The sequence below is a fragment of the Ranitomeya variabilis genome, chromosome 4, assembly GCF_051348905.1.
Source record: "Ranitomeya variabilis isolate aRanVar5 chromosome 4, aRanVar5.hap1, whole genome shotgun sequence".
NCBI lineage: Eukaryota > Metazoa > Chordata > Amphibia > Anura > Dendrobatidae > Ranitomeya > Ranitomeya variabilis.
In genome coordinates, this window is record NC_135235.1 from 528,443,725 (window position 1) to 528,468,789 (window position 25,065).

The following is a 25,065-nucleotide window of genomic DNA, read 5'->3' on the forward strand; positions in this document are numbered from 1 at the left end:
GTGAGGATCAGAGGTTGCGTGCAGGAGAGTACCGGGAGACGAGGTCACAGATGTATGGAGGAGACAGGGTGTGGATGGCTTTGTATGTCATGGTTAGGCTTTTGTACTGGAGTCGCTGGGTAATGGGGAGCCAGTGAAGGGATTGACAGAGGGGAGAGGCCGGGGAATAGCGGGGGGACAGGTGGATTAGTCGGGCAGCAGAGTTTAGAATAGATTGAAGGGGTGCGAGAGTGTTAGAGGGGAGGCCACAGAGCAGGAGGTTATAGTAGTCGAGGCGGGAGATGATGAGGGCATGGACTAGGGTTTTTGCAGATTCTTGGTTTAGGAATGTACGGATCCGTGAAATATTTTTGAGTTGGAGGCGGCAGGAAGTGGAAAGGGTTTGGATATGTGGTTTGAAGGAGAGATCAGTGTTAAGGATTACCCCAAGACAGCGGGCTTGTGGGACTGGGGAGAGTGGGCAGCCGTTTACTGTAACGGATAGGTTCGTTGGGGAGGTCGTGTGAGATGGGGGAAAGACGATGAATTCTGTTTTGTCCATGTTAAGTTTTAGAAATCTAGCGGAGAAGAAGGATGCAATAGCGGATAGACATTGAGGGATTCTGGCTAGAAGGGTGGTGATATCTGGTCCAGAGATGTAGATCTGTGTGTCATCAGCATAGAGGTGATACTGAAAGCCGTGAGATTCTATGAGCTGTCCCAGGCAAAAGGTGTAAATGGAGAAGAGCAGGGGCCCTAGAACTGAACCTTGCGGGACTCCGACAGATAGGGGGCGAGGTGAGGAGGTGGTGTGTGAGTGGGAGACGCTGAATGTCCGGTCTGTTAGGTATGATGAGATCCAGGATAGGGCCAAGTCTGTGATGCCAAGGGATGAGAGGGTCTGCAGCAACAGGGAATGGTCCACTGTGTCAAAGGCAGAGGACAGGTCCAGGAGGAGGAGGATAGAATAGTGCCGCTTGCTCTTGGCGGTTAATAGGTCATTGGTGACCTTAGTTAGGGCAGTTTCAGTGGAGTGGTGTGTCCGGAAGCCAGATTGAAAGCGGTCGAAGAGGGAGCAGGAAGATAGATGGGAGGACAGTTCAAGATGGACGTGTTGTTCCATTATACTATATGAAGGGCAATAGGGGTGCATTATACTGTATGGAGGACTATGGGGTGCATTATACTATATGGAGGACTATAGGCTGTGAATTATATTATATGGAGGACTATGGGAAGTGCATTATACTTTTGCCATGGTGCCCCATTACTTCTATGTACGCAACTGGTGAGTATAATGGTTTATTTTTTTCTATGCAATAAAGATCAGCAGCACAACGGGGGACATATACCAGGATGGGACCCAGGATAAGCAACATACACTAACACTAGGATGAGGAACATAAATACCAGGATGGAGGGTGTGTATATATATATATATTTAGCTCTGGCAAAAATTAAGAGACCACTGCAAAATGTTCAGTTTTTCTGATTTTTCTCTTTATATGTATTTTTTTGAGTAAAATGCAAATTGTTCTTTCATTCTATAAACATCTGACAACATGTCTACGAATTTCCAAGCAATAAATTTTGTATTTTTTTTCCTGAAAAGGAGAAATGGTCAAAATTATAAAAAAACAACAAACGGTGCTTTCAGACCTCAAATAATGCAAAGAAAACAATTTTATAATAATTTAGAAACAACAATGCTAATGTTTTAACTCAGGAAGTGTTCAGAAATCAATATTTTGCGGAATAACCATGATTTTTAATCACAGCTTTCATGCGTCTTGGCATGCTTTCCACCAGTCTTTCACACTGCTTCTGGTGCAAAAATTTAAGCAGTTCTTCTTTGTTTGATGGCTTGTGACTATCCATCATCCTCTTCATTACATTCTAGAGCAGGGGTGTCAAACTGCATTCCTCGAGGGCCTCAAACCATGCGTGTTTTCAAGATTTCCTTCTCATTGCACAAGGTGCTGGAATCATTCTGTGCAGGTGATTAAATGATCACCTGTGCAATACAAGGAAATCCTGAAAACATGACCTGTTTGCAGCCCTTGAGGAATGCAGTTTGACACCCCTGTTCTAGAGGTTTTCAATGGGGTTCAGGTCTGGAGATTGGGCTGCCCATGACAGGGTTTTGATTTGGTGGTCTTTTAATTTTTGCCAGAGCTGTATATACCAGGATGAGGGACATATCAGGATGGAGGCCATATACGGATGCATCTCACAAAATTAGAATATCATCAAAAAGTTAATTTATTTCAGCTCTTCAATACAAAAAGTGAAACTCATATATTATATAGAGTCATTACAAATACAGTGATCCATTTCTGATATTTCTGTTAATATTGATGATTATGACTTACAGTCAATGAAAACCCCAAAATCATTATCTCAGTAAATTAGAATACTTTATAACACCAGCTTGAAATAATGATTTTAAAATCCGAAATATTGGCCTACTGAAATGTATGTTCAGTAAATGCACTCAATACTTGGTCGGGGCTCCTTTGGCATCAATTACTGCATCAATGTGGCATGGAGGCAATCAGTCTGTGGCACTGCTGAGGTGTTATGGAAGCCCAGGTTGCTTTGATAACAGCCTTCAGCTCTTCTGCATTGTTGAGTCTGGTGTCTCATCTTCCTCTTGACAATACTCCATAGATTCTCTATGGGGTTAAGGTCAGGGAGTTTGCTTGCCAATCAAGCACAGTGATACTGTTGTTTTTAAACCAGGTATTGGTACTTTTGGCAGTGTGGACAGATGCCAAGTCCTCCTGGAGAATGAAATTTCCATCTCCAAAAAGCTTGTTGGCAGAGGGAAGCATGAAGTGCTCTAAAATTTCCTGGTAGACGGCTGCGCTGACTTTGGTCATGATAAAACACAGTGGACCTACACCAGCAGATGACATGGCTCCTCAAACCATCACTGATTGTGGAAACTTCACACTAGACTTCAAGCAGCTTGGATTGTGGCCTCTCCTCTTCCTCCAGACTCAGGGACCTTGATTTCCAAGGTCTAGTGTGAAGTAACCACAATCAGTGATAGTTTAAATGCACGTTGGACACAGTTCGTTCTGGTGCGGGAACTGACACCCGACCATGACAGACTGTGTCCGTCATTGGACGTTAAGGGGTTAAGGATAACAAAGTCAATGTTTTGGAGTGGCCATCGCAAAGTCCTGATCTCAATCCTATTGAAAATTTATGGAAAAGCTGAAAAGGCAGGTGCAAGGAATGCGACCTACAAACCTGGATCAGTTACACCAGTTTTGTGAGGAGGAATGAGCCCAAATTCCAACCAACTATTGTGAGAAGCTTGTGGAAGGATAGCCCAAAAGTTTGGCCCAAGTCATTCAGTTTAAGGGCAATGGTACCAAATACTAATGAAATGTAAGTAAAATTTTGACTTTGCAGTTAGTAATACAAATGCCTTAAAACATTCTCTCATTATTCTGGCATTTGGCAAATATTAAGCATTCTGGTAATCCTAACTGACCTAAAAACGGGAAAAGTTTATTCTGATTTAATGTAAATTTCTGGTTTTAACTCTACTTACTACAGGTTGTATGTTTTTTTTCTTTGGTTTTATCTATGAAATAGATGAAAATACCCCTTTCAGCAATTATTCAACTTTATTAACCGAGTCAATTCATGCACTTATGTAAAGTGCAGCTATTGTCTGCTGTGTGTTCCAGATAAGAAGTCTGTCTCCTTATCAGTAGGTGGAGTGTTGCCTGCCCTGTGACATGACAATGTATATAGTGTTGTGAGTTTTTCTTCCTTTGCGCTCTTGCGTACATATAAACAGTGATCCCTGTGTGATGTCTCTATGTTTGTATATATGTATACAGATACTCACTCTCTGGACACTGGGCTGGATCTTCCCTCGCAGCCAATAGGAGCCGATGTAACTGGGATGACAGGTGCCAACATAGACCCAGCCTCTTAAGTCATCCTTCTGCTTTATAAGAGCAGGTTCATTCTGACAATGCTTCTGCCTTTTCACTTCTTGGACTACTATCAGAATTATCAAAAGTAAGGATTCACCATGCTGTTCTGGCACAGCCAACCTGAGCATTACTGGCCCACACCTGCTGAACATTACCAAAGCCCAACCAATGCCATCTACAGGTAACGGATACAACGCTACTGCATATGCAGGCGCTCAACGATGTACGTGATGATCTTGGTATTATTGTTTGGATCCATAGGAATTAGTATATTTTTATAAAATGGCATGACGGCTTTTAACGCTAATTTTTAAAGTGGTTGTCTAAAGCTAGTTATTGGTGGCATATCTTAGCTCCTTTCTGCTTTTTCAAAGACCGCCTGACAGACTCACTCAAGACAATGGCCTGGGCATGTAGCTGCTTGAAAAAAGATAAGTGGAGCCAACACGGCACACAGCGGAAAGTGGTACAGCGCTTTCCTAGTGATGATCAGTGGGGGTCACAGAGGTCGAACCTAAATGACCGGACAATGGTCTATCTATGCCAATCCGAAATCTTTAAAATCTGTCTCTGAAGAGATTAAGAATATATGTATATTTACGGATGCTGTGATCAGATTTACCCAGGAAGGTGGTGTGGTTGGCACAAATGATGGGAGACAAGCGAGGTGTACCCAGGATACAGCTCTACCATTTAAGGCTTATTCCCACTTTTAGAAGTTATGACCTATCCATAGGATAAGTGATAGTTAACTGCAACTTGCCTCTTCTGAGAAAAAGAGGACTTGAACTCTATAGCGCCACCTGTTGGAAGTTAACTGCATAGACCCCCCACTGATCCGAGGACCGGGCTCTGAATGCCCCATTTGACTAGTGTAGAGGTCAAATAATTGCACCACCACTCCAATCACCCTCTGAGGGACATCTGCAAATAGGAAAGTACGGAAGTCAGCTTTTCCCAGCAGTCCCATAGATGATGAATGGAAGGAAGGATGCTACGCATGGCACGCCTCCTCATCATTCAGATAGGGCACTGCAAATCCTTGTTTCAATGGATAGGTTATAACATCTAAAGATGGGACTAACCCTTTAAGGAACATGGAATGAAGTATTTAGCAGGTATGAATTAAAATCTCAGCCACCAACTGTCTATACCATCACAAAAGAAGTTCTTCAGCAGCTAAAGTTATTTGTCCCAGCCTCTTTAACTTTAGGGGGAGTTGCATAAAAATCAATCATGGACAGGATGCTCTCTCTTACTCTTTAAAAGAGGTTCTGCAGCAGCTGCAGTATCATAAGAGGTATTTGTTGTCACCTTGAACTTCAGTGACCTGTATGAATGTGTTGAGCCTACGCACCTCCTGGTATTATATGGGTGCAGAATTCCACCATGACTAGTATGGTTATAGCTTACATTGGGGGGTGGAGTATATAATATTAAACTTTCCTAAATTACATTACGTTCCATGTTTCTGTGTGTGGTTTACAGGGAGAGCATACCACTGCCTTTTCTGAAACAAGAGGACCAGCCCATACCCACCCCGCTGTGCCCGGCCTTCCAATGTGTCCTCTGTGCTCCCAGCTCTCCAGCCGTGAAGCTACATGAGGAGACGCTCACCTACCTCAACCAGGGTAATGTTCAACTCTGGTCTCATCTAACGGAGAGTTATTACTAATGTTATTTACATTGATATCAGTCTCTCCTACCCGCAGTGCCCAAGCCGAGTATTATAAAGCGGGCACCATAAGGAATTGTATAGGACTAATTAGGGTTCAACCACATGCACTAGTATAGCTGTAATATTCATCGCTGTTAATGATGGATCTCAATCCCTTGCATTTCTCTGTTATGTTATATGAGTAGGAAGAAGTTACCAACTACCCACCAAGTGGTGGTGGTCAGGAGAACCACAGAGATCTCCACCACTTGTCAGAACGGGGCACTTTTATCCCCGTCAGAATGGAGTGGCAATGCGCTACAGTTCCATAGAAAATGAATGGAGCAACGGTCAATCATGCACATTGCTGTTCCTTCATATCAGATTCTGGCAATCGGTGGCGGTCCTAGCAGTTGAACACCCACTAATCTAGGCTTTATAGCAAAGCTCCATAGCATGGTGGCTCAGTGGTTAGCTCTGCAGCCTTGCAGCGCTGGGGTCCGGGGTTCACATCCCACCAAGGACGACATCTGCAAGGAGTTTGTATGTTCTCCCCGTGTTGCGTGGGTTTCCTCCGGGCTCTCCGGTTTCCTCCCACATTCCAAAGACATACTGATAGGGAAATTACATTGTGAGCCTCATCGGGGACAGTGATGATAATGTATGTAAAGCGCTGTGGAATTAATGGCGCTATATAAATGAGTAAAATAAATAAATATACACACACAGTTTAACTAAATCCTGCCTTTCAATGATAATCCCACCAAGTTGGCTCCTCTCCCAATACTGGCATAGGCCATGGAGTGTAATGTTCTGCTGCTCCAGTCTCATTTCTTTCTTTATACTAGGGAAGTCTGCCACCCCTTTAAATTGGTGCAGGTTGCACTTAGATTGGTGGTACCTAGGCTAGTGGCTGCTCATACTATATCAATTAAATCAATGAGTCTAATAAAGCACTAAAACTTCCTCCATTGAGGCTCATAGGCATGATGATACTTGTGGTTCTACACTGCCTAAACAGATGGTCTATGCATTTATCCTTTACGGATTCATTGTCATAAGTTAGACAAAGGGGAAAGGTAGAACTGTCATCATCTAAGGAATAGGTGACAGCTTGTCTTCTAGTGTTTTGGTTGCAGCTTTGGTCCAGTCATCTTCTTGCTGGAACCAGTTCCAGTTAGTACTAACACTCAGAAAACCAGTAGGACAGCAAATAAAAGGCAAGCAAGCGAATATGCATTACCTAATACATGGAAATGTTATGTAATTATCATAAACGACTCCAATACTCTATTTATGGGGAAGATCCGCTATGAATGTCACTTATTGAATGACAGCCCAAAGACAAGAGAAGATTAAATACATTTTGTATAATGTAAATATTATAATTTTGGCAAAGTATTATATAAACACATTTTCTAACGTTGTCAGCCTGGTGTGAATATTAAAGAACAGACCGATTTGGGTCTCGCTGGTAAATTACAGCATCTGATAATAATAAGGTGATCTACATCAGTGCATTATTATACAGTAGTACAGCTACGTAACCAGCAGGGGGAACCCTAAGTACGAGGAAGGCAGGAGTATTAATTAAATGAATAGAAAATCAATAAATGATGATCTGACAGATGTGACATCTATGGCAGGCCACGTTAGCTTTCAAAATTACCTTTTGGGAACAGAATGTAGATCGTGATCATTTTGTCCTATAGCAAATCCTGTGTCCCTGTCATATTATCAGAGTTCTTATTTCTGCTCTTTACTAATTGGTTGTAGGTCAGTCCTATGAGATCCGCTTGTTAAGTAACTGGAAGGGAGCAAGTGACATAGCAGAAAGTCGTCGGTCACTAAAGGTTGGTGCACGCGTCTTACAGATATTCATTTTTGATTATTGATACAATAAAATGTAAATTTGGATCTGTGTGCAGTAATGTGCAAGGGTATATATAGTGTGTATTTAATACAACCACACATTCTACATGAAAAGGGGTGTAATAATAAATAATAATTTTATTTATATAGCGCCAACATATTCCGCAGCGCTGTACTATTTATAAATGCATTACACAATTACGGATCGTCCTATACTTCAGAGCTGCATTCGCAGTTCTGCTGGTCATCATAACCCCGGCTTTCATCATGGAGTCTGCTGCATCCTACTAGCACATTTGTAATCTGATTTGGTGTTGGTAAGGCTGTATCTTTTTCTGTGATTTTTTTTGAAAATGCGGTCTTATGTAAGCTGTTTATACTTCAGAGCTGTATTCACAGCTCTGCTGGTCATAAAGTAAAAAAAAAAAGTCAATAGTTGCCTCTTAAATAGCCCACATCTTTGTTTACTTGGCTGTAATGATCATGTGTGGTCTACTCACAAGACCGCTGCAGCTAATCGTTGGGCACAGCAGTGTATGGCATGAGACAGCAACGGCCAGTGCTTGACTGCGGTGGCCTCATAGGTAGATGACACCACCTCATTACTGCAGCCAAATAATCAAAGACAGAGCTGAGGCCACCAGAGTAGTGTGGGGGTTTAACAAATATATCAGTCCTTTTATTTTATGTCATTCCTTTCCTTTTCACATTTGTCTACAATCCCGGAAAACCCGTTTCATTTTTAGCTGGTTTAACTTCCAGGGGAAGGTGTGTGTGTTGGGGAGGAGATAGTGTATCACACGTGTAAACTGAAAAATGGTGCTCAAAAGGTTGCCATAGATACGGCTGCACAGCCATTAGGTGACCTTACAGTACATGGCATACGCCATGACGTAGCTTGTAACTTGACATGTCATCTCTTTCTCATCTCTTCCACAGAGTGTAATCCGTGTGGCTTTCCATGACAGGCGCCTGCAATACAGTGAAAGACAGCAATTGGAAAGCTGGCAGCTCAGTCACCCAGGAGACAGAATTCTGGATCTAGGTACACACGCTTTACATGACAAGTACCAAGTCCTCCCTATAATCATCTGTAGCACAGCAGCTTGGTGACTGAGGCAATGTCACGGCAGGACAGGGGTGGGGGGTAATAAATTCTGGGGTCACATCTGCGTTTGGAGGATCCAGCCCAGATTTTAACATATTTACTGGAAAAAGCAGCACAGCATGCTACATTGTTTTTCTCTGGCAAAATAACAATGGAAGAAAACAAACAGACATCATTATAAGTCAGTGGTTCCTGTCAAGTGCTGCTACTGTCCATCACAGGACTTATACAGCCCTCTGACAATCGCATTGTTTTCCTCTTATGGCAGTACAGAATAATGGTTAAGGGGAATCTGTCACCAGGTTTCTGCTACCCCATTTGAGAGCAGCATAACTTAGGAAAAGAGGCCCCGATTCTAGTGATGTATCACTTTGTTTACTGGGCGCAGCAGTTGTGACACAATCAGATTTTGTAGTTGCAGCAGAGCTCAAGAACGCTAAAACAGCGCCCCCCCCCAGCTTTCTGTGCACATGGTCTGTTGACAGTGAGCGGCTTAACACAGGAGGGGGCGTGGTAGGACGATGTGGCAGCAGGGAGCTAGTCTAGGTTGGAATAACGTCCTGGTAATAAAGCATTCACGGTATGGAATCACCCAATGTTAAAAAAAGAAAAAAAAAGGTGGACAGGCACATCCAATAAAAAAATATTTACGCTTTATTCCAAATCCATATCTCTAAAAATCCATAGAAGAGGGACTGCTCTGACGAGTTTCTGGCACCTACTGCACCGTCAGTCATAGAGCATGCTGTACCACATCTACCTTGTATGGATTTTTAAAGCTGGGTATTTGGAATAAAGCTTGAAGATTTCTTTATTTTTATTTTTTTTACTGGACATGCCCTTCCACCTCTTTTTTGCATTGGATATTTCTGGTCGGTCAGCAGCTTTGGAATGGCACTTTGAAAAATAAAGACAGGCGATTCCTAAAATGTGAGTACAATGGAAATTTTCTCTTCCATTTGTATGGAAACACACAGCCTTTGTGTTTAGGCACCTGTTTGTCAAATCAGGGCTTGCGTTCAAAGCCCCCGCAAAACAGGATTCAGGTGTATGCACCGATAGTATATCATTTTCGAGCATATATGCCTACTGAAGTGGACAATCAGAAGTAGTAGACTGCGTATGGGTGTCCTCCGCCAGTAGGTGCACATGCCCAAAAATGATGCATGTCAGAGGAACAGTTCACTGTACCAGCACCATTATAGTCTATGGCTCCGTTGGCGCATACGTCTTAATCCTGTTTTATGGGGGGTTCAAAATTAAACCCCGAAGGGTACCACTGAATGGGTGCCTAAACGCACCCTAATAAGTGAGATATCACTGAAATCAGTGTCTCATGTGGCCATCAGGTTACATAGCAAAAACCTGCTGACAGATTCACTTTAAGAACAGATGTGAATAGAACCACAGCACTCTACATTTCCCCCCCATCATAAACCCTCTAAGGCTACTTTCACACTAGCGTCGGGCTCGGCCCGTCGCTGTGCGTCGGGCCAAGGTTACCGACGCTAGCGTTCTCTGCGCCGCACAACGGGGGCAGCGGATGCATTTTTCCAGCGCATCCGCTGCCCCATTGTGAAGTGCGGGGAGGTGGGGGCGGAGTTCCGGCCGCGCATGCGCGGTCGGAAAAAGCGGACCGTCTGGAGCAAAAAACGTTACATGTAACGTTTTTTGCTCCCGGCGGACCGCCACAACACGGCGCAACCGTCTCACGACGGTTGCGACGTGTGTCAATGCGTCGCAAATGCGTAGCTAATGTTAGTCAATGGTAAAAAAACGCATCCTGCAAGCACTTTTGCAGGATGCGTTTTTTTGCCAAAACGACGCATTGCGACGTATTGAAAAAAACGCTAGTGTGAAAGTAGCCTAAGGCTAGCTTCACACACCCATGTACTCGGATCAGAAGACTTGACTGCCAGGTCTCCTGCCCTTACCCAACTGCTTCACATATTCCTATAAAATACTTAGTACAGTTAGGGAGTCCTGCCAGTCAAGCTGGGTCTGCTGATCAGAGTAGTCGGATGTGTGAAATCGGCTTTAGATTGACCAAGCATACACGTTTTCTAGGAGAATAGGGAAGTATCCCACTGCCCTACATCTCTAGTGACCAATTTTGAGAGTGAAAAAGTTTCAGGTTAATTTCCAGGTGCTCCATGTCTTGTGTTCTTCATTCCAGATGTCCCTTTGTCTGTGGGAGTCATTAACCCTCTGGTAAATCCCAGTGCATTGAACATCATTGAATTTCTATGGGATCCCAGTAAAAGAACATCTGTTTTCATACAGGTGAGGAAAAAGCGAGTGACTTTAGTATAAAGACCTTGTTGTCCTTCACTGGTGTTATATAACTTTGTGAACTGTAGGATTCTACTGGGGTAATGCCTTAAGACGGTGATAACAAATTTTTTTTTTCAGGTTCACTGTATCAGTACAGAGTTCACCCAAAGAAAAAACGGTGGAGAAAAGGGAGCCCCTTTCCGAATCCAGGTGGACACCTACAAGGCCGACTCTCAAGGCAACTTTACCGAACACTTATATTCCTGTAGCTGTCAAGTGAAAGTGTTCAAGGTACCCAGGCCAGACATTGTAGTCTCCAACCCGAGGCTGGACAGCTGCTGCAAAACTACAGTTACCAGCTGCCGGCATCCAACACTTGCTAGAAGTCATCATTTCACATCAACTTCTACACTCTATGGTCCTTATCTACATTTCCCTGCATCTGTTCCCAGCCCAAAGGAGCAGACCGTAAGCAGAAGACAGATCGTGAGAAAGTGGAGAAGCGTTCAGCGCTAGATCGTGAGAAGTACCAACCCCCTTGTGAAACCACTATCCTTACTGAGGTACCCACACTGCGAGTATACTCACTTTTGTGAAGTCATCCTATGCCTTTCTTCATAAAATATGAAGAATTCATAACTACCGTAGTTTATTATGTTTGTGTAGTGCATACCTTGGCCAGAGGTTGAAACACCCAGAAGCCCAAGCATCACTCCTGGCATCTGCTCACCACGTAACTTCAAGGTGCCAACCCCGGACAGGTAAATGCCAAATACCACTAGGGATAGGGTTATAGAGACGAACCAAATTATTTGTAAACTGCTTAATAGGACGAAGCACTGGAAACCATAGTGTAATATTTAGTCAGTGCTCTATACCTCAATAGCGTTGATTCCCGTTTTCTCCCATAGGATCTGTGCATCCCCTGTATGTGCCTCAGACAGCTCCACGGAGTGCGCAGGAGAGGTGAGTATCCGATCTAAGTAATGAAAACTCAAATATCCATCCCAAATAGAGAAGAAACATTATTCTTGCCCACAGGCCAAGTCTGGTAGTGCAGCCAAATTTCAGTAAGGCCGGTTTCACATGTCAGTGTCTCCGGAACGTGTGGTGACAGTTTTCTCACGTACTGGAGACACTGACACACGTAGTCCCATTCAAATGAATGGATCTATGCACATGTCAACGTGTTTTCACGGACCATGTGTCCGTTTTCACCCGGACACACGTGCACATGGAGAAGAGTGCACACTGTCTCTGTGTGCACGGACGGACGCTGGTGAAGTAGCACGACTGTAAGTGCAGTTACCCTGTGGCTGGTGCTGAACGCGGCTTTAATCCATTCTCCCCTGCTCTGCCGGCAAGCAGGGGAGAGAGAATGAATGAATGAATGAATGAATGAATGAATGAAAAACCCATCATGGGGTCCCCCTATGTTTTTAAACCAACCTGGCAAAACTCACAGGTGCGGGCTGCTATTGTTAGGCTGGTAAGCGGCCATGGATATGGGCCCTCCCCCAGCCTAAAGATGTGCCAATTCTGGCGCTTTGCCTGGTTCTTCCCACTTGCCCTGTAGCGGTGGCAAGTGGGGTAATGTCATCTTCCTATTGTAAGGTAACACTAAGCCTGGCTTAGTAATGGAGAGTTGTCAATAAGACCCCTCTCCATTACTAATCCTATAGTTGGTAAAGGGTTAAATAAACACCACACAGTAAGAATAAAGTATTTAAATGAAATCTTACACCACACAGTTTTACCATCTTTATTGTTTCTGCTAATCCAAGAGACGCCCTTGATCTCCTATAAAAATATAAAAATAATAAACCAATAATATACCCATACCTGTTCGGCATTCATTCAGTCCCACGCCGTAATCCATATCTGGGAAATGCTAATGCGACCTCTCCCGGCTGTAAACTACTGGGGAATGAATGATACGCAGCGGGCGCAGGCTCAGTAACTAGCGGTGACGTCACTGAGTCTGTGCTCACTGCCGCATGAACTTCTGTGACCTCAGGACCGTGGGAGAATGCTAGTTACTGAGCTTGTGACCGCTGCTTCATTCTCCCCTGCTTGTGCTCCTCACCGGTAGGGGAGAATGGATGATAGCCAGCTTTAGCACCAGCCGCCGGGGAACAGCGCTTACAGTAGCGCTACTTCCCCGGCAGCCGTCCGTTTGGTACGGATGCCGCACACGGTTGCCACACGTAGTACACACACGGACATAGATATCTCCGGTATCATTTTTTCCGGTACCGGAAATATCAGGACGTGTGAAACCAGCCTAAAAGTAACAGAGTTGCTATACCAAACAGCTCAAGAGAGGTGCTACTTTTCACAAAAAAAAATACCTTTTTCTAAATTCATAGAACCCCTTGAATTAAATTTTAGGGTTAGTTTTTTTACAAGCATTATAGAAGAGACTTTGTAATATGGTCACACTGAATGAAGCAGGCCTATAAAGTGAAGATACTAAGCCTAAACAAGACATTGCGCTACCACCCACCACAAATAAGGTGAATTATATTCCTTTGTCATCACCAATACTGTTTCTTATTGTCAATTTCCAGAGTCTCAGTCCCTCAGCCTCCATCAGCGACACCCAGCAATGGCTGCTGCGAAACCGATTTTCTAATTACTGCAGAACATTTTGCAATTTCACAGGTAATAAGGATAATAATTGGAGGCCCCCGGGGTAATTTGGCTCTTCCACTTGTTCACTTTTGATGTTCTGTAATGGTATTGCTGCAATTTCTATGTCAGACTAATGATATCCTCATTATCTAGTCATATGTCTCTGCTTACAGATGATAGATTATGCAAATCTCATAAGTGCTAAACTGTATGGTAATGTACCATAATACTATGCCATTTACATACCAGCCAGCCCTATAGCATGTAATCGTTTTGTTAGGCCCAGTGCAGATCAGCGTACATGCTAGACTGAAAAAGATTTCATTATCAGCAAATTCTATTTACTCTGCTGTCATACATGGAGGTATAACACAGGGCTCAGTGATAAGGCTCCAACCTCAATCGTTTCTGCTGCGTTTTACAGTACCAGCAAAAGCCATGAGATTTCAGAAATCTCATGTACACATTGTTTTTTTTCCTGACTGAATTGGAAATCTGCTTTTTTGAAAACTGCAGAATGTCTCTTCTTTCAGGGTTTTTTCACCCATAGAAAGGAATAAGAACAAAAAGGCAGATATCAGGTTTTGCTGCGTTTTTGGTACAGAAAACTCAGGAACAACAGACACTAAACTGTATTTGCATGAAAAATGCAGCAAAACCTGCTTTTTTTTCAGTTTTTTACTGCCAAAAAAAAACAGGTTTTGCCTGCAGAAAAAAAAAAAAACGCAGCAAAATTCAACACGAGAACAAAGTCTAAGGCACCTATATAAATCTCTTGTAGATGCCAACAGTTCCCACAGTTTGTGCAGTTACTATTCTATAAAATAAGGGCCATACAGCACAATTTTTCAGCGTTCCCGATTTCTCTATGGGGAGAGATTAGTAAGCCACAATCAGCCTCATTTGGCAGTGGCTTCTGTAACTGAAGAACAAAGGATCGGGGAGTCTGAATTCAAATATTTTCCTTCACCGACATCAATCATGTGAGGATCAGGAGGTTGCCCCATAAATACTGGATGGGAGGCCTGAAACAATATTCTGTAATTTATTTTACTAAAGACCCTCGTTAGGTTATGTGCAGAGTTTTTTTGAGGCCTTCAAAAATGAGTAAACAGCTTCAAGAAATGCTCCCGTTTTGGAGGAATTTTTAATTTTCCTAAAAAAATGGTTTTGAATGAGTTTTTTTTTTTTTTTCCTGGAATTTCCCCCCTCATTTAGCATTGCATAGTTTGATGCATTTTCCATCCAGATGTGCTTTTTCATTTTCCCTCAGAAGGTGTTTTCCAAATCCCAGAGTAGGAGAAAAAAATAAAACAAAAACCGCATCTCAACTGCAAAATGGAGAAATCTTGAAACAAAGTTTGGCTTTTTTTCTGGTGGTCTTTGATTTGAGTGAACATGCTTCAATAACACCACAAACCCAGTGTGCCTATAGTTTAAGTCAAAGTCACTTAGTTTAGATGTCCTAATTTCCAAGTTGTTCCTTTCACCAGGTGCGGACCTCTTAAAAATGACCCGCAGGGACCTTACTCAAATCTGTGGAGTGGCAGATGGGATCAGATTGTCTCATGCTCTGACTTCAAGGTAAATACCATTTGCTCTGTACAAGTAGAACATTGGACAATCATGTTCAGGGGTCAATGTTTGAAGATGCGGTTCAGTGAGGTTTATAGTTAAAAGGTTTATGGGTATAAGAGGTTTAATAGAGTAGGCAAGATGGGGAGGAATGAGGTTACAACTCGAGTAAGTTACACAACAGTTGTGTGAGCAATACTAAAGAAATATGAGACGTCAGCCACCATCTCCTGCTTTGCACTGATCTAAAAGGCAGTACTAATTAGGTTCTATTAACACTTTATGGGAAAAAATATTTAGACGTTACTGTCATCAGTGGTTAAATAAAACTGTATAATATGTGAGCAATATATGGCAGTGTCAAGATGTCACTTTAGGATTGCATTACTTGGATACTGTATGGTGGTATCTTTTCTATATGTGGGGTTGTTGCCCAAGCCCAATTTTTAAGGAAATCAGGAATATATGGGAAATAAACCCCTCAAAACTCCCCATCTATCTGTCCCGACAGGTCGGTGCGGCCTCGTCTCACATTGTACATTAGTACAGAGTCATCAGCCAAGAACCAAGACACAGATGCAATACAGACAGGTGAGCATTACTATACAAAAGGTTTACATTGTTGAAGAACATTGAAGTCCCTCCAACCCTGGTGACTAATGCCCTATCACTGGGAACGCTATCAGTATAATCTCCCTCTATGATGCTCTTCCAATGACCAATGTCACATTCTGGGCACATCCACAATATCGTTGTGACCGAATAAACCAGTAACAGATTATAATCTTGTAACCCAAATGCCAAGCAGGATTACTCTTCTACTTGGCAAGTGGATAATTGGAAGGAATGGCGTTACTGGGCACTCCCAGTTTTAATAAAGCTAGAGAGGATTACACTGAAGGTGAATTCGGGCTTACATCTGACAAACTATACATTTTGATGTTAGAAATGCAATACTGTGCAAACGTTATAGGCACCTGTGGAAAATAAAATGCTGCAAAGTAAGAATGCTTAAAAAGTAAATATTTCTAATTTTTTTTAATTTTTTTTTATCAATTAACAAAATGCCATTAAGTGAACGAACAAGAGAGATTAGTAATTCAAATCAATATTTGGAATGTCCATTTCTTGACGTGTTGCCAAAGGATCTGTAACGGCAAATCTGGAAACCCTTGTTTGATTTTTGCTTAGGGGAAAACTTTGTATACCTTACTATACTTTCTATACCTACCGTGTGTCTGGCTGCTGTGGTCAGTCTTGCCATGGTGTATTGCCTGTGACATGAAGCCATCTTCTTCCTCACTGCTCCTCACTCAGTTTCAAAGCCTCCTACACAGCTGTTTCAGTCAATAACCATTTTTCAACCTACCGTACATATTTCCATTATCACCCATTTGTAGGACTAAGCTATGTTCACACGTGGCATTTTTGCTGCATTTTTTTTTTCTGCAACAGAACCCGCTCTCTTGGCAGTAAAGAACAACAAAAAAAACGCATATTTTGCTTGTTTCTTCCCTGCGTTTTTGTCATGCTACATTTATCTCTTCTGCATGCTGATCAAGTTTAGAGGCCAAAAAAATAAAATCATTCTACTTCATAAGGTTTGGGCACAAAAAAAACCAAAACAAAACAAAAAAACGGAGCAAAACCTGATACCTGCACTTTTTTTTTTAACCACCCATTACTTTCAATGCTAAAAGGAAATGCTGAAAGAAGTGACATGCTCTATTCTGCAAAAACAAAACAAGCAAATCACTATATAACAAGGACAAAAAATCCAAACTGTGCACATGAGATTTCTGAAAGACTTTGCTGGTACTGTAAATTGCAGCTGAAAATTTGCATTAAAAAAACGCAGCAAATACGCCATGTGTGAACATAGCCTTATAGTCAGATGCATGAGTAGCCAATTACACCAAAGTCCCTAACTTAGCCTGCAAAACAGCAGCAATTCTAGATGCTCTAGCAATGGGTGGTCACACCAAATACTTACCGTATTTGATTTAAATAGCTTTTGTGTTCTTTCTCTGCATTTTGTTATTGACTCAGCACAGAATGACTGTCCAAACCAAGTACAGGCGCTCGGTGCATTATGACGGGGTCAGGCATTTATATACACCTGCCCACCTGCTTGGTTTCAGTCTCTCTCCTCCCTTCTCTGGCTCTATGAAGCCAGGTCTGTAAATCAAATAAAGGGGGAGGTGGATATAGAGGGACAACAAGCAAGCAGTCATTCTGTGCTGACAAAGTCCCTTTAAAGCATTAGGACAACCCCTTTTCAATCTCAAGGGTTTGCCCCCATTAAAATAACAAGTATACTCATCTCCTGTGGCAGCGCCATTTCAGCGGTGTCGGCTCTCATGTGTTGATTGGGCGCAGGGCTCACATGACATAACCGCACGTGAGCACTGGGTACATGAGTGATGACACCGCTGGAATGGCACCACAGGAGGTGAATACAAGTGTTTTTATTTTAATAGGGGCAAACTTTCAGATTGAAAAGAGTTGTCCTAGTGCAGGACATCCTTTAACAGTTCTATTTTTCAAAGCATTCTTACTTTGCACCTTTTTTCCCCACTACACATGCCTGAAAGGTTTGCACTGTACTGTATAATGACTGCACCACAACAACTATGGTGAGAACCAAAGAGTTATGTGCAAGTCACTATTTGGGAATTTTTTCACAGTTTAATGTTCCTTGCTAAGAAAAGCCCAAAATTGCTAAAGGAGCAGCCTAAATGTAGAAATCAGATCAGCAACCTGTAGCATTCTGGTTGTAAGGGTATGTGCACACGTCAGGATTTCTTGCAGAAATTTTCCTGACAAAAATCCGTAAATTTCTGCCAGAAATCCGCATGCGTTTTTGACGCTTTTTTTTTTGCAGATTTTTTGCGTTTTTCTCCTGACACTCCAAAATCATGGGAAATCCGCAAAAAATCCGCAAAAAGAATGAACAAGTTCATTCTTTTTGCGGATTGCGTTTTTTTTGCGGAAAAAAACGCAAAATCTGCACAAAAATTGCGGAATGCATTCTAAATGATAGGATGCATAATGTAAGCGTTTTTTGTGCAGAATTATAGCGTTTTTATCAGGGAAATCCGAAAAAAAAAACCCCACAAATTCCTGAAGAACTCCTGACGTGTGCACATACCCTAAGAACAGTCCAAGATGGTAGTCTCTGGGTCAGCGCATGACATGTTGGTTCTCTCTATAGTGTTCCTCTCAGGCTCTGTGCTAGGCAAAAATAAGTCCTAATCTCCCCTCACCTATTCCGTGGGAAAGTTATTTAAAGAGGGAATGAGGAGCCATGAACTTTCCTTTCACATGGGTACTGCTCATAATATAGCAGTGTCATCATTACATCATATACAAAGTGGAATGAAAAAGGACAGATAACCATGTGACCGAAACCTTAGAGCTAGCATTGGATAAGACCTCTGGCATTCATGGGGCCATGATATCCATGACGTATTAATGTGACAGTGGTCCTGCCTTCTCTGCAGCCGTAAAGTCACTATGGAGAACAGGCTCCACGGAGGGGCTCCCTAATCTGGAATAGTTGGGGAATTAGAGCTATAGTACAATATAGCATGCACAGGAGAAAAAAAACCAAAAAAAACCAAACTGTAGGCAATGTAAAGAGTCAACACCCATATGCCCAAGGCCATACTCGCACACATACCCGCAGTGTAAAATGACAGTCTTCAGCCAGTGGCTCGAGATTGCTTCTGACAGGCAAGAAATATCAAAGCCATGAGAAAACAGGTTTTGGTTCTCTTGTGACCGCCAGCAACAGAAGGCATGGAAGTAACATCAGTTGTCATGCACTTTTTTTTTTTAATCTTTCATCATAAAGTGGCCAATGATGATGAGATTTCTGCTAAATTATATATGAGATATAGAATGAAATAACAGGGGCGAGGTGAAGAACAACGGAATAATTAATGGAGTTCATCCATTTCTCTCAGCCCTATATCAAGAGATCTACATGGAAGATGTGACTGCAGCCGAACTGACCAATAAACTGGCAGACCTATTCAGTGTCCCAGCAAACCACATCTTACGGATCTCCAGGACCGGCCCCCACGGGATCCATATCCTGCTGAGTGACATGGTAGGTATTCATTGTAAGGCTACATGATAGAATGAAGATCTCTGGGATTTACCATTTTCCCTAGATTATAAGCAGTTCATAACCACTAGGTTTATATTAACCACTTTACTTTATGACTGTCTAAGAAGGGATCTCACATCAACTTTCTCCAGAATGATCAACCATGTTGACTGCCAATATATCCGATCCTTTTCCTGCAGAAGATAAGACACTACTAGGAGTCTGGCAATAGCCTCTTTCCTTCCCCCCCAGTAAAAACGCACGATAACTCGCATGGGAGAGGCAGAGAGAATAGCTTTTGGCCCACAGTTGGCAAAATAAACTCTTAACACTTCTCCAATTGTCACATACTACAAAAACACAAAAAACAAGGACAGAGAATGGATCTCAGCTGCATCAAGCACATATATCTTATTAATTGCTGGATTAAGATGCATGTTTCGTTATAAAAGCAATCAGATCACGTCAGGTGACATATCGAGCACTCCCTCCATACTGTGCTCAGTATTACACAAAGCAACGCACCGGGTAGCTCATCATTTGTACATTATCCTTACCGTATTATTATACTGTACAATGTTGAGTGTTTGCCTGGCAATATACAGATTCTAACTTGATTCTGTGTCCCCCCAGATGGTGAGAAATATGCTGGATGAATCCTGCTTTACAGCTACGCTGCAGAAATGTGAGTTCATTTGTTTTGTAGACAAACTCATTGGTCAGCTACAGTATATATAATGCATGATACACCAATAGCTCCGCTATAATTAACTATGCCGTTTGCCTAGTCAGAATATATTGGCCCCACTGTGTACATGCCACAAGTCCAATAATCCATATTATTACAATATACATGAATATTACTTATTTACCAGGAGCCTTGTACAGAGCAAGCTGTTACTAAATTACAACTCCCAGAACAATTATGGCTATAAAAAAAGCTGAGTATTTATCTACATAAAATGGTTTGAAAACCCCTTTCCATAAATAAAGATCCCCGATCATAAACTAATTGTAAGGCCGGGGTCACACTAGACCGTAATACGGACGAGTGCTATGCGATAAAAAAATCGCATAGCACTCGGCCCAATGTTAATCTATGGTCCAGCTCCCATCATCCGATATTTTCTCCACCGTATTTCGGATCCGAGGGAACTCGCAGCAGGCTGCGATTGTCAGCGTATCTCGGCCGAGACGCGCCAATGCAAGTCTATGGGTGCGAGAAAAAATCGGATTACACACGGACCATGCGTGTGCATTGCGAGAAATACGCAGCGGTGTTCTATAGAAAAGCCGGTAATTCAATTGCCGGCTTTGCATTTCTCCTTCACAAACCCGACAGGATATGAGACATGGTTTACATACAGTAAACCATCTCATATCCCCCTTTTTTTTGCATATTCCACACTACTAATGTTAGTAGTGTGTATGTGCAAAATTTCAGCGCTGTAGCTGCTAAAATAAAGGGTTAAATGGCGGTAAAAATTGGCGTGGGCTCACGCGCAATTTTCTCCGCCAGAGTGGTAAAGCCAGTGACTGACGGCAGATATTAATAGCCAGGAGAGAGTCCATGGTTATTGGCCCCCCCGTGGCTAAAAACATCTGCCCCCAGCCACCCCAGAAAAGGCACATCTGGAAGATGCGCCTATTCTGGCACTTGGCCACTCTTCCCATCCCCGTGTAGCGGTGGGATATGGGGTAATGAAGGGTTAATGCCACCTTGCTATTGTAAGGTGACATTAAGCCAGATTAATAATGGAGAGGCGTCAATTATGACACCTATCCATTATTAATCCAATTGTTTGAAAGGGTTAAAAAACACACACACACGATTTAAAAGTATTTTAATGAAATAAACACAGCGGTTTTAATATTTTATTGCTCTCTCAATCCATTTGCAGACCCTCGCTTGGCAAAATAATAAACGCACAAGATACATACCTTCTGCTGACCCGTCACGTCCCACGAGGTAATCCATCTGAAGGGGTTAAAATTATTTACAAGCAGGAGCCCTGCAAATGCAGCTGTGCTCGTGCTTGTAATTCCCCGGCGAATGAAGGAAATGTAGGTCATTGACCTGCATTTCCTTCAGTCGCGGTGATGCGCCCCCTGGTGGATGTCCTCATATGACCTGGAGCGTGGGAAAAAGTTCCCAGGCTGCAGTTCATGAGAACATCCAGCAGGGGCGCATCACCGCGACTGAAGGAAATGCAGGTCAATGACCTACATTTCCTTCATTCGCCGGGGAATTACAAGCACGAGCACAGCTGCATTTGCAGGGCTCCTGCTTGTAAATAATTTTAACCCCTTCAGATGGATTACCTCGTGGGACGTGACGGGTCAGCAGAAGGTATGTATCTTGTGCGTTTATTATTTTGCCAAGCGAGGGTCTGCAAATGGATTGAGAGAGCAATAAAATATTAAAACAACCGCTGTGTTTATTTCATTAAAATGCTTTTAAATCATGTGTGTGTGTGTTTTTTAACCCTTTCAAACAATTGGATTAATAATGGATAGGTGTCATAATTGACGCATCTCCATTATTAATCTGGCTTAATGTCACCTTACAATAGCAAGGTGGCATTAACCCTTCATTACCCCATATCCCACCGCTACACGGGGATGGGAAGAGAGTGGCCAAGTGCCAGAATAGGCGCATCTTCCAGATGTGCCTTTTCTGGGGTGGCTGGGGGCAGATGTTTTTAGCCACGGGGGGGCCAATAACCATGGACCCTCTCCTGGCTATTAATATCTGCCGTCAGTCACTGGCTTTACCACTCTGGCGGAGAAAATTGCGCGGGAGCCCACGCCAATTTTTTCCGCCATTTAACCCTTTATTTTAGCAGCTACAGCACTGAAATTTTGCACATACACACTACTAACATTAGTAGTGTGGAATATGCAAAAAAAAAAAAAGGGATATGAGATGGTTTACTGTATGTAAACCATGTCTCATATGTCGGGTTTGTGAAGGAGAAATGAGAAGCCGGCAATTGAATTACCGGCTTTTCACAGATATCGCGCTGAATGAAATATAAATACAGAATATATATATATGTGTCTCAATGACATATATAGATATAGATATAGATATATATATATATATAGATATGTCATTGAGACACATATATATATATATACACACTGTATATATTTTTTACCGAACATTTGAGCACATAAATCCATTAGATGTCGGTTTTGCAAGCCTGTGAGAAAATCTCGGCATACGGATGCCATACGGATGTCACACGAATGTCACACGGATCATTTGATGCGAGGAAATCGCATCCTCGCACTGCACACGGATCACTGTTTTTGAAACATTTGTGCGATTCTCGGCCATGAAAAACGGACCTTTTTTTATACGTTAAGTGTGTCCCAGGCCTAAGGGTCATCCTAGTAACACCTTTCTACTGGAGGAAGTGGATGGTGAATCTTTATTTTCCTCCTTGCACAATGCACACTAAACCTTCAGCAGATCATTGACAGATGGAGCTTATTGTTCCAAACATACAAGCGTCACAACCAACTAAATGGGCATTAAGTAGTGAAGGGAACTGATATACAGTGGGTACGGAAAGTATTCAGACCCCTTTAAATTTTTTCACTCTGTTTCATTGCAGCCATTTGGTAAATTCAAAAAATTTTCATTTTTTCACATTAATGTACATACTGCACCCAATCTTGACTGCAAAAATTCTACATTTCTGTTTTTTTTTTTTTTTTTTTCAAACTTAATAAAGAAAAACTGAAATATCACATGGTCATAAGTATTCAGACTCTTTGCTCAGACACTCATATTTAAGTCACATGCTGTCCATTTTTTTGTGATTCTCCTGAGATGGTTCTACTCCTTCATTGGAGTCCAGCTTTATTTAATTAAACTGATAGGACTTGATTTGGAAATGAACACACCTGTCTATATAAGACCTCACAGCTCACAGTGCATGTCAGACCAAATGAGAATCATGAGGTCAAAGGAACTGGTCTAGAAGCTCAGAGACAATTGTGGCAAGGCACAGATCTGGCCAAGGTTACAACTTCTTCAGTACTCAAGGTTCCTAAGAGCACAGTGGTCTCCATAATCCTTAAATGGAAGAATTTTGGGACCACCAGAAGTCTTCCCTAGACCTGGCCGTCCAGCCAAACTGAGCATTCGTGGGAGAAGAGACTTGGTGAGAGAGGTAAAGAAGAACCCCAAGATCACTGAGGCTGAGCTCCAGAGACACAGTAGGGAGATGGGAGAAAGTTCCACAAAGTCAACTATCACTGCTGCCCTCCACCGGTCGGGCCTTTATGCAGAGTGGCCCGACGGAAGCCTCATGAATGCCAGCATAGAGTTTGCTAAAAAAAAACACATGATGGACTCCCAGACTATGAGAAATAAGATTCTCTGGTCTGATGAGACGAAGATAGACCTTTTTGGTCATAATTCTAAGCGGTATGTGTGGAGAAAACCTGGCACTGCTCATCACCTGCCCAATACAATCCCAACAGTGAAACATGGTGGTGACAGCATCAAGCTATGGGGGTGTTTTTCAGCTGCAGGGTCAGGACAGCTGGTTGTCACTGAAGGAAAAATGAATGCGGCCAAGTACAGAAATATCCTGGATGAAAACCTCTTCCAGAGTCCTCTGGACCTCAGACTTGGCCAAATGTTCAGCTTCCAACAAGACAATGACCCTAAGCACACAGATAAAATAACAAAGGAGTGGCTTCAGAACAACTCCGTGACCATTCTTGACTGGCCCAACCGGAGCCCTGACCTAAACCCAATTGAGCATCTCTGAAGAGACCTGAAAATGGCTGTCCACCAACGTTCACCATCCGACCTGACGGAACTGGAGAGGATCTGCAAGGAAGAATAGCAGAGGATCCCCAAATCCAGGTGTGAAAAACTTGTTGCATCATTCCCAAGAAGTCTCATGGCTGTACTAGCTCAAAAGGCTGCATCTACTCAATACTGAGCAAAGGGTCTGAATACTTATGACCATGTGATATTTCAGCTTCTCTTAATAAATTTGCAAAAATTACATTTTTTTGTCAAGATGGGGTGCAGAGTGTACATTGAAAAAAAAATATGATTTTTTTTTTAAATTACTAAATTGCTGCAATGAAAAAGAGTGACAAATTTAAAAGGGGTATGAAAACTTTCCGTACCCACTTTACTATCCAGGGGGATAAGCCTTTATGTGTGCATGCTATAGGACATGTAGTCTTGGACTTTGATCACATCTCTGGGGAGCATCTGCTGCAGATTCCGTATTTTTTTTTTTTAAAGTTCGCAGCAATATTTTTTTTCCTGTAAATCACAGGATTTATTATAGTAATTGGGGGCTAATCAGGAGCCATTTGGGCCCATCACTGGATGGATCTAAATTTCTGTTAGGATCTAAAATAAGAAGTTTTTTGTATTTTTGTTCTAACACAGCCTTATATTAAACCTTGCACCCCTAATATTTTACCAAATAATCCAATAACAAAATGACATTTGCCTACAGCTGCAACTAAAAGGATCTTACAACAGATAACCAACACTGTCATATTTGAGAAAACCCAAAAACAGCTGTCAGAAGACTGTATTCTTACATATGCAGAGTTTATTTTTATTTTATTTTTATTTTTTAGTGCAAAACCCAGATGGTTACCATTGTATTCTCCGGTAATTAGTGAGCACTGTTGACACCCCTGGACTGCCAAGAGGAGATCAGCAGCTTCTAACACTGCCAGTCACATCAATGGATGAACGGATGGCAAAGCATGATGCTTAACAAACCTGGTCCTGTTCTTAGAAAAAGCCTCCAATTGCTGAGCTTCTACATACAAGAAATAGTTTGGATATTTTTTATATTTTTGTGTATATAATTTGATAATAAAAATTTCTTACAAAATC

General features: G+C 42.3%; 1 protein-coding gene across 1 annotated transcript; it reads left to right on the forward strand.

The window, feature by feature from the left end:
- The first annotated feature begins 3,931 nt into the window (after positions 1-3,931).
- On the forward strand, positions 3,932-25,065 carry LOC143765545 (transcription factor CP2-like protein 1). Its single transcript, XM_077252335.1, has 15 exons — positions 3,932-4,119; positions 5,427-5,569; positions 7,372-7,448; positions 8,407-8,512; positions 10,752-10,858; positions 10,988-11,140; positions 11,302-11,412; positions 11,516-11,610; positions 11,761-11,815; positions 13,420-13,513; positions 14,977-15,067; positions 15,570-15,649; positions 19,027-19,172; positions 19,806-19,857; positions 24,801-25,065. Exons 1-15 carry the CDS (start codon positions 4,037-4,039, stop codon positions 24,836-24,838), a joined length of 1,431 nt encoding a protein of 476 aa, XP_077108450.1. The 5' UTR covers positions 3,932-4,036; the 3' UTR covers positions 24,839-25,065.

Excerpts from the sequence above, each read along its gene's own strand:
- LOC143765545 (XM_077252335.1), top strand. The coding sequence starts at position 4,037 with ATGCTGTTCTGGCACAGCCAACCTGAGCATTACTGGCCCACACCTGCT. Across the intron at positions 11,413-11,515 it reads AAACCACTATCCTTACTGAG|TGCATACCTTGGCCAGAGGT; the intron begins GTACCCACACTG and ends ATGTTTGTGTAG. Across the intron at positions 19,173-19,805 it reads ATATCCTGCTGAGTGACATG|ATGGTGAGAAATATGCTGGA; the intron begins GTAGGTATTCAT and ends GTGTCCCCCCAG.